General features: G+C 46.9%; 1 protein-coding gene across 1 annotated transcript in view; it reads left to right on the forward strand.

Moving 5' to 3' along the window:
* Positions 1-845: 845 nt before the first annotated feature.
* SENP2 (SUMO1/sentrin/SMT3 specific peptidase 2) overlaps positions 846-9,551 on the forward strand; it is a gene marked incomplete at its 5' end in the record, with an annotated part of 12,488 nt that continues 3,782 nt past the window's right edge. The window contains 10 exons of the mRNA XM_010001510.1: positions 846-921; positions 2,101-2,228; positions 3,894-3,976; positions 4,245-4,389; positions 5,088-5,191; positions 6,204-6,267; positions 7,128-7,274; positions 8,360-8,491; positions 8,885-9,088; positions 9,229-9,308. Coding sequence (XP_009999812.1) covers positions 846-921; positions 2,101-2,228; positions 3,894-3,976; positions 4,245-4,389; positions 5,088-5,191; positions 6,204-6,267; positions 7,128-7,274; positions 8,360-8,491; positions 8,885-9,088; positions 9,229-9,308 — 1,163 coding nt within the window. The remainder of the gene's footprint in view (positions 922-2,100; positions 2,229-3,893; positions 3,977-4,244; positions 4,390-5,087; positions 5,192-6,203; positions 6,268-7,127; positions 7,275-8,359; positions 8,492-8,884; positions 9,089-9,228; positions 9,309-9,551) is intronic.

Genomic DNA, 9,551 nt, shown 5'->3' on the forward strand with positions numbered 1-9,551 from the left:
CCCCCCAGAGCCCCCCTGCCATTCCAGAACCCCCCTGCCAGCAGCTTCCCAGGAGATCCCTGGAGCAGCAGTTGCTCTTCTACCACTGACCCAGTGTGTGATTTTGGGGGGAGGTGGGGGTTGTTAAGTGGTGAAGACTTGAATTTTTCCCAAGTTTCTCTTCTGAATCGTAACAAAATGCCCTCAGTGGTGGTTGGGGAGGGAGTTTGGAAGAGGGCCCAAGGGTAGATGGGTGTATGGGAGAGTGACTGAGTTTTCCTAGGACCCTTTTTTTCTATTGCTGCTAAGGAGGCAAGTAAAATGTTGGGCATAAATGGGTGCTGTCTTCTCCAGAGCATGGAGAGGAATGTGGACACACCTTTCCCTGGAGAGCAGGCTCACATGGCTTTGATTTTCTGGCCCATTTTTTCAGATACTCACCCCTCCTGCTCCTCTCTGTCTCTCCCAGGCCCTTGGCAAAAGCCCCAGTTACAGGGACAGAGTTTCACCTTCTCATGGGGTTGTGTATTCCCATGGGAGACAGAGGTAGCTGTACAGAGATTCCTGTTCTCCCTTCTCTCTGGCCCCTCTGCATTCCCTGGCCTTGCCTAATTCCTAACATCAACCATTTCCCATTTTCTTTTGGAATTACCAAGAGATAATTCATCTTTTCTTGCCACCAAACTATTTCTAACCCCCCAAAAAGGACAAATACAAGGTGTTGGGTGCCCTGCTAAAGGGAGAGAAAGAGTCACTTTTGTTCCAAACCAGTTCCTGTCACCTCAGTCATTGTGAGAAGGGAGCCAGGAGGAGGTTGGATTGTTACTTATTCTGTTAATGTTATTAATTAATTAAATTAACACTGCTCTGTGTGTTCTTTCCTCAGTGTTCAATCACCTAGGAAGGATCCTGAGGAGCTTAAATGCAAAAAGCAAAGATTAGGTATTGCACCTTACAGCAATATTTCATCTGCCTGTTTTTTTGTTTTTTTTTCCTGTGGTTTCCTGCCCCTTAGAAATCTCTGCTTTTGTATTTGAGTCGTGTTACCAAACTGAGGCTTTTCCACCTGTTCTTGGGGGTGTCACAGGGCCTGGCCCTCTGGTTGATCTTACTGGGGGGACCTTTTTCCTGCCAGCAGGTGACACAGCCCAGGTCTCTCAGGCTGGGAGCCCAGCCATGTCAGCAGAAAGGGTCTTGAAACTCAAAGTGTTCCTTCCATTCTCTCTTTGTGATGCACTTGTCAGTTCCTGACACCCCAGAGTCTGAGGAGAAGTCACTGAGATGTGAGACTTCCAACTGGTGGCAGGCAGAGACAAATGGTGTTTGTGTCAGCTGCTGAATTTGGGGGGGGGGGAAAAGCTAAACTGAAGACAGAGGAGTCTAAATCTGAGCCTTTTGACATTAAAAAGAGAGAGGAAGGCTGAGTGAAGGAGGATGGAAAAATGCAGCAGTGGGGCAGAAAAGTGCTCACTTCAGTGAGACTTCCCTGATAGCTCTTCCACTAATTGTTGGAAGGGTAAAATGGTGTCTCAGGCTGCACCCTCTGGGTACCAGCTGCACTGGGCATGATTTGAGAAGGACATTTCCCCTTTCTGGCTTTACAAAGACAGACAGAACTTCTCCTAAAAAAGAAACCAACCAACCACTCCTAAAGAGGCAGAAGTGATGCTCTGTGCTTTTCCTAGCACGAGTTCTGTGGGGAGATGTGGAGCTTCCTAGAAGCTGGAAGGATGGAAAACCTGTCCCATTGACTTCTTGCTCCCCTGTCCTCCTTCTAGCAAATCTTAGTGGAAGCAATTCCCACCTCTTACTAAGTCAGCCAGGTCTGCTGCTAAGGATGTGGCAGCACCTATGGCCTCATCTGCTAAAATGTCATTCTCTTCCCCAAAATGCTGCTGTGTAATAAGATTTCATGCCCTTATGAGGCAGCCCTGGCTTGTTGCTGGTTGGACTTTCTGCCTCCTGTCTCTGCTGCTTTCACACTGAAAGGAAGAGGTAGATCCTGGGTGGAAGAACATGCCACTTGAAATGAGATAACCCTGCTCGAGGTGGGATGAAGGAGCTGGGCTTTAGTGTGAAGAGAGATCCCAACTCATTTTTTTTTTTCTCTTTGTTTTTCAGAGTCCACCTCATCCTGGTGTAAAAAGAAAGCTAAAGAAGCTTCTGCTGGGGTGAAGTTGCCAGCCAAGGCAACGGGAAATATCCAGAAGCTCAGCAATGCCACCCCAATCACCACCTCTGCAGAAGAGGTTAGTTGAGGATTTGGAAATTGGGCAGAATCTGGGTGAGATGAAGGAGAAAAGGGGCTTTCCCTCATGCTCCTTGAAGCCAGGCCTGCTTGGAGCCCCAGCAGCAGGAGGATCTGGTCCATTTCTAGCAGCTCTTGGTGCTGGGGTTGCCTTCCTGCAGTTTGTGTCCTCTGCTCTAGCACCTGCACCTCAGGAAGGAGACAAATGTTTGTCTTCCAGCTACTTGACACTTGTTCAAGTTGATAGTTGTAGGGAGTTTGTAAACTGTTACTCTTCTTCTCAAGCTGGTAGTTAAGGAAACAAAACATATAACCTTACAAGAGCAAACCTGTACTTCCTCTGGATAAACCTCTTTCTTCTGGGCTCATTATCCACCAGTCCAGGAGGGAATTTTTGTAGGACTCTGTAAAACTGAGTCAGGAACTGCCTGACTCCCTCATTTGGTTCAAAGGTTTTATTTTTCTTACTGCCCCAGAGGACAAGAGAAGCATAAGAAACTGTCATGCTCTAATTATTTATTCCTGAAAGAGTCAGTTACTTTTATGTGTACAAAATATCTTTTTCAAGTGCTGAACTGTCACACTTGGGAATAATTAGGGGCTGACTGAGAACTCAGGGATACACTTTGTGCTGGTTTAATCCCTGAAAACATCTATTTAAAAAATCAGAATGTACTCAAGAGATCCTGTCAAGTTCTGCAGTCTGAGCCAGCAAATAATGGTCATAATAGAGCTGATGAAATGTCAGGAAGTTCATGCTTGCTTGGATTCACATTCAGGTGATGCTCACTTTGCTCCTTTTTTTCCTCTTTTTGAGGCTCAGTCCATTTCTTTTGACCCTTCACCTGGAAGACCAACAGGTTCTGCCTTAGGAGCAGAAATGCTACGAGTTGGTAAGGCTGCCATCAGTTCTGAACTTGTTTTTCTCCCCACCTTGTGTGCTGGGCAGCTCTGCCCCTAGGATTTGGTACAGTTTATTGCAGGCCCAGTGTCTGGGTGGCATTTAGGAATCCTTGAGGAGGAGCTCTTGTTTCTTCCCTGCATCCTTGCTTTGCTTCTGGGCTGGGTCCAGGTGTTTGTCTTGTCCTCTCAGTCCCAGAGCTGCTGTGGGTGCAGTTGTTCAGATTTGATATGTCCACTGGGAGCTTCATGGGATGGTTTGGAAGGGACCTTCAGGATCACCCAGATGCCACCCCCTGCATGGGCAGGGACACCTCCCACCAGCCCACGTTGCTCCAAGCCCCATCCAACCTGCCCTTCAACACTGCCAGGGATGGGGCAGCCACAGCTTCCCTGGGCAACCTAGGCCAGGCTCTCACCACCCTCACAGCAAAGAATTTCCTCCTCATGTCTCACCTCAATCTTCCAGCTTTCATCCATTCCCCGTTGTCCTCTCCCTACAAGCCCTTGTCCATAGTTTCCTTTTGTAGTTAACTGGTGGTTTATGCTCTTCTCTCCTAGATCCACCTTTTGGAACCACTACTTGCTTGACTAAGGACAGACTATCCCTTCCTCACAAGACAATTCGATGTCTGAGGTAAAAATCCTTCTGTTTTCTTTGCCTTCTTCTCTGAAAGGTTTGCTGTCTTTCACCCTCATTCTTACAGCTTCCTCTGTGTTGCCAAACATTGGTCTCTGTGTCCACATAATCAATATTTTTCCCAAGATATTCTGGAACTCCTCCAGGCTGCTGTATGAAGGGAGGTTTGGACCAGATGGTCTCCCAGGGTTCTCTGCTGGAATGATTCTGTGAGGAAAGCAGCAGCTACACCTGAGTGCTAGGGCATGAGCTTTTAGGAGAGCTGGAATAACACACCTGGATGTTTCTTTTCAGTGTGTTGACTCAGGGCTTGGGCCTGTTGGAGACACTAGGTCTTCACCTGGAAGTCCTAAACATCTTTCTGTCTTCATCATCATCAGTGCCTGTGCTTTACAAAATAGTTGGGGGTGGAGCTTGAACCAGGAGGTGCAGATTGGAAGGTTTTCATGCTATTTCTTTTGCCCTTGATGTTTCTAGCAAAAGCAGGAGTGGTAAACACTACATCAGACCTGGTCCAGACAGCATCTTGACACCAAGGCCACCCATCAAGGACTGCTCTGAGGCACCATCCTCCACCTCAGAAGCTGGCAAAGTGGGGAGGTTTTTCTGCACTGCAGAAGAGGTGGGTTGGGTGGGGGAGAAGGGAGGGTTTGGAAAGGAAAGAATTTAGCAACAATTCATGAAGCTGTGTGGAAATGTTGAATTTTAAACCATTTTCATGGCAATGGTGGCCTGGGGGAAGGACCCTCCAGCCAGTTTCTCTTGTCACTTGTCACCAAGTGTCTCATGTGTTTCACTCTTCCTTTTCTAAGCTCCAACTGGGATCTTTACAAATTTCAAAGGACAATGTAGGCAAAAAAAACCCACTCAGCTGCTGATAATCCTTCCTTCCAGTACTGCCTGAGAGGCCTTTCCCTCTCCTTGGAATATTCTTGGAAAATTCCTGAGAAACCTACTTGACATGGGAAGAAAACTGCTGGAGCAGCAGGACATGACAAACTGGGGGGTGTGGTTAAGATACCTGGGGACTCACAGCACCCAAGCATCATGTCTATGCACAGGGATGCAAATTAGCATAAATTATTATGCAAAGGCTGCAGGCCACAGCCAAGGAGAAGAGGCCTCCATGGGAGGAGGCAGTGGCAGAAGGAATTCTGAGGTTTATAGTGGGACACAAGTTCCCAGAGCAGGGCTGCCATAATATGAAGGTGTGGGTAAAGTGAACTTAGAGCAACAAGTGGGAACAGCCCACACTACATCTAGATTGCAAACAGTTGCCTCATACCTGGTGGTTCTAATCTCTTTGGGTTGTTCTTCTAGGATGTTTGGAGAGAAGAAAAGATGAAGTACCAGCAGCTCCTGGAAACAGTGAAGGAAAAATTCCCTGGAAGTCGCTTGAATTCAGTGCCATCCCATTTCCACAAGTAATTATGGGAACAAGAACCAATAAGCAAGGGAGAGAATTTGTCTGGCAGACCTGGAGGGACCTGCCCTTCAAGGGGAGAGGAGAAAGCGTAGATGGGAGCAGGGAGAGAGTTGTGACAGTCCTGGTTTTTAGCTGATTCTATCCCTGTTCTTCTCCCTGCTTTAACCACTAGTTAGCTCTGCAGCCCAGTTCCTGTGCTTAGTCACTAGTTCCCCTAGACTTGAGAGAAGGGAATAAGAGGAACATGTTCTTGCCTCTTTTTCTTTTCAGATTTAGCTACTAGTGTTGTCACTTGACAAGGTTTGTGACATCTCCTCTTGCCCTGCTGGGCTGAAAGCAACCCTGCTTGGAAGCAACCCTGAGTGTAGGACACCAGGAGAGTGCTGGAGGTCTCCTTCCTGACAAAGGGAGTCTTTGTGAGGATACACATTCTTGTTTTTGAAGAAGGAGCATCTTAGATGGACAACCTTCATGTCTGTGTGTTTGTTTGCTCTTCAGAGGCTGTGTGGTTTTAATGCTAATCCTCTCCAAATGGAGACAGTCATTCTCTTGAGTGGCCTGTAGAAGGCAAGTAAACATCCTGTAGCTGTCCCATCTTGAATTCATGTGCTGGTCTTAGTTTCTGGAAGCTTTTTATGTTTGGATGCAAGGAATAGTTGCAGATGTTCACATTAGACCTTGCAGTCCAACACCCAGTGTGCAGTATTGACCACTAGGAGATCACAAAGCACTTTCTGGAGGAAGTGCTGGTTGCTTCCCTATGTTCCAGGGGAAAGAGAAACAAAAGGAGGCTTGAACATGTAAAAAAGTTTGCAAAGCTCCCAGCTCTTCATTCTGTCCCAGTCTTGCTGCTGGAAGCTGAGATGGTAGTGTTATGTGTTCATGTGTGCAGCTGAGGCTCTAGTCAGCCTTGGAAAAACATTTCTTGCCCAGAAAGTGAATTATTGAGAATTTCAAGGGACACTACAAACATTCATCTCACTTTTCTCTCTCCCCCCCTCTCCTCACAGGTGCTACACAGCAGCAGCAAACTCTCAAGAACAGGGAAGACCAGTGAAACAGGCAGTTGCAGGAGTAAGTTGTGCTATTTGTTATTTCACATTTTAGGAAAATCTGGCTATTTGTGATCAGAATCTTTTGCACTGTTCACTTGTATATAGGGTAGATTGAGGTTGGACATGAGGAAAAAGCTCTTGACACTGAGGGGGGTGAAGCTCTGGCACAGGCTGCCCAGAGAGGTGGTGGAGGCTCCATCCCTGGAGACATCCCAGGTCAGGCTTGATGGGGCTCTGAGCAACCTGGTCTAGTGTGAGATGTCTCAGGTTGGACTAGATGACCTTCAGAGGTCCCTTCCAACCCAAGACATTGTGATTCTATGATAGTTGAGTAAGTAATGTCTTTGTCCTGGTTGTTTTTCCCAGGGAAAGCCAGATCATAATTGCATTATTTTGATTAGTGCTATCCCAGAGGGTTTCCACTGCCATTCATTTGGTTCCTGCACTATCATGAACACACAACACTACACTATTTTTATTCTTCCCCTTTCATGTGCTGGGTAGAGCTTCCAAATCTTTAGTGCACAGACTCAGTTGACCTGCAGAGCTCAACTGCTGTATCTTCAGGCTTGTTTTGGGAGAGAAAAGTAAATCTTTTTGATCCAAAGTAAAGTTTAAATCGTGGAAACCAGAAATACTCATCTCAATCTCAACTTGTGAGACTTTGCTGGGTCTCTTAGTGCTAGTCCAAGCTAAGTTAACTGTCTGGCCTCTTACCAGGTCAGTTTTGAAGGCAGTCGTCAGTAAAAAACAACTTTCAAGTCTGCTGGTTGGATGTGTGGACTGAAAACCCTTCCAGTTTTAGAGCTGAGGAAGCTTTTCTGCCCTGTCCCCTAGCAAACAAATACCTGCTTGCTGAAATGTCCTTTTGTCTAACAGAAACAGCATGGAGCTAGAATCTCCAAAGAAGAATTATTACAGCATCTGGTTCCTCTTCTGGCCAAAAAACCACCTGTCCTTGATGGGAAAGAAAAGAATGGCCTGAGCTCAGAAAAACCAGGAGAAAACTTCCCTCCCCTCACAGAGGTACCACAGCTGACTGGTGGTGCTAACCTGGGGGGTTTGTGGGGCTCCTGCTGCCAGCACAAAAAGCAGCCCAGGTTTAAGGACAAGCCTCTCAGAGCAGAGCTAACCTGATTCATACAGATCACTTGGCTCTGCCTCTTCACCTGTCCTACCATGGGGACAGAACCTGAAAAAATGAGCTTTTGCTGATTCACATGGCTGGTGGGGAACCTGAGCACCGTGTGAGCATCCTCAGGATTCCAGTCCTGTCACAGGGTCACAGCTGGACTTCCTTACACCCTTCACCAGGAAATGGGAGTTCAGGTTCCCCTGCATGTCTGAATTTTGGCTGCTTTTTTGGAGTTGCAGATCTAGTTGAGCACCTCCTTTTTTTGGCCCTTGAGGATGGGAAAGAGCTAGAAAATCCAGAGGTTACAAAGTCTGTAGAGTGTGCTGCTTAGTACCAGAAAACCCCAATGTTTGCCTTCTTTTGCAAGCTCATAATCAACCAAGAACGAGAAGCTGCTGCAGATCAGAGTATTTTATATTAACAGTGGCTTATTTGCATTCCTCAAGCAGCCTGAGATGGACACATCCATATTACAACCAGCTGCATGCGCAGCCTGGGCTCCTCCTTGCCTGACCCCACTGTAGCTGCCTCAGTTTCCCCCTTTGCTGTTACTTCAGTTGCCTTTGAACTCTCCCACCTTCCAAGTCTTTCAGGCTCCTGACTTAGCTGCCTGGGTACAGGGAGTCCCTGCTGTGGTTGGCTTAAACCTCAGGGTCCTGGGGGCTGCAGCATCACAGGGAAAGGTGTTTTGCTGCATTTCTGGTTATTTTTCAGCTGCTTTAGTGGGCAGTCCACGTGTTTTCTATCAGCTTGCTTGGTGACAACAAACTGAAACCCAGCTGGGCTCTAAAGCTCCAAGTTAAGATGTTGGAACAAAAGAATATTAAAAAGTGATGTTGCTAATTTAACAAAAAACTGCCAAAGCCACTTGTTCTGTCCCTTGACCTTCATTTCCAGGCCTGGTTTCAGCTGAGAGGTGGGCAGGCTCAAGCACTCTTGTCTCACCACTCCTTCCCCACTTAATTCTTCCTTCCAGGCCATGAAGAGAGAGGTCAGTGCTGCATTAGGCCAAGGAGATCCAGAAGAGGTCCTGAGCAGTGCCTTCAGGCTCAAAGTCACTCGTGAAGACCTCCAGACACTAAGCAACCTTTGCTGGCTGAATGATGAGGTAAAACTACCCAGTGAGCTTCTCATTCAGCATGGCCTTAAAAACACCCCTGCACTGGGTACAGAAATCATGTCAGAGTTACTGGATGAGCTCCACTGCAGAGCCTAGAAACACCTGGCAGAGTTTTTGCTTTGGGGTACGTAAGGGTCTAGTTATTTCTGGGGATGTCTTTGTTTCTTGGATGATGCAGCTTCCAGAAGTTGGTGTGGGTGAGTGGAGTGGGTGGCAGGTATTTTATTATTAAACTGCAGGAGTAACCAAGTCCAAAAGTCTCAGAACAAAAGCTGAGGCCTGAGCTCTCTCTCTGTGTGCACCAGGGTGGGCAGCAGTTGCTCTATCTTTCACTTGGTAGTGTTTTAATTTACACCTCAAGTTTATCCTCTTGTGGTGCAGGTCATTAATTTCTACATGAATCTCCTGATGGAAAGAAACAAAAAAGAAGGATATCCATCAGTCCATGTGTTTAGCACCTTCTTTTATCCCAAACTGCTTTCTGGGGGGCACAAAGCAGTAGGGAGGTGGACCAGAAAAGTGGATCTTTTCAAGCAGGACCTCATCATTGTACCCATTCACTTGAGAGCACACTGGGCACTAGGGGTAAGTCCAACTGGCCTTTTTATTTGGCCTTTTTATTTTTATATGTCTGGGGAGAAAAAAACCCTAGCAAGTCAAGTCATTTTGCTGTGTGTGCAGCAGGAGGTTGTGCTTTTTCTTTAACAGTCACCTTTTAATACCAGGTCATAGATGTCAGAAAGAAGAACATCAAATACTTGGACTCACTGGGACAAAGTGGGGACAAGATTTGTGACACTTTGTTGTAAGTACCTGCTTGGATGTTGTGAATGAATGGAAAGTTTTTGGAGTCTGGCCCTGCAACACAGCTGCCAGTTTTCACATTTCCTGTAGATAGGAAGCAAAGGTTTGACTCACTTGGCTGTGAGCTGGGTGACATGGGGCTGTGATCACCTCTGCATGGACTTCTGCTGCAGTGAGCAACATGCTCCTCAGCTTGGCTGTACCTCTTCTGGTCAGGGTTTTAAACCAAGCCACCCTCTTTCCC

The sequence above is a fragment of the Chaetura pelagica genome, unplaced genomic scaffold (assembly GCF_000747805.2).
Source record: "Chaetura pelagica isolate M959 unplaced genomic scaffold, ChaPel_1.0 scaffold527, whole genome shotgun sequence".
Lineage (NCBI taxonomy): Eukaryota > Metazoa > Chordata > Aves > Apodiformes > Apodidae > Chaetura > Chaetura pelagica.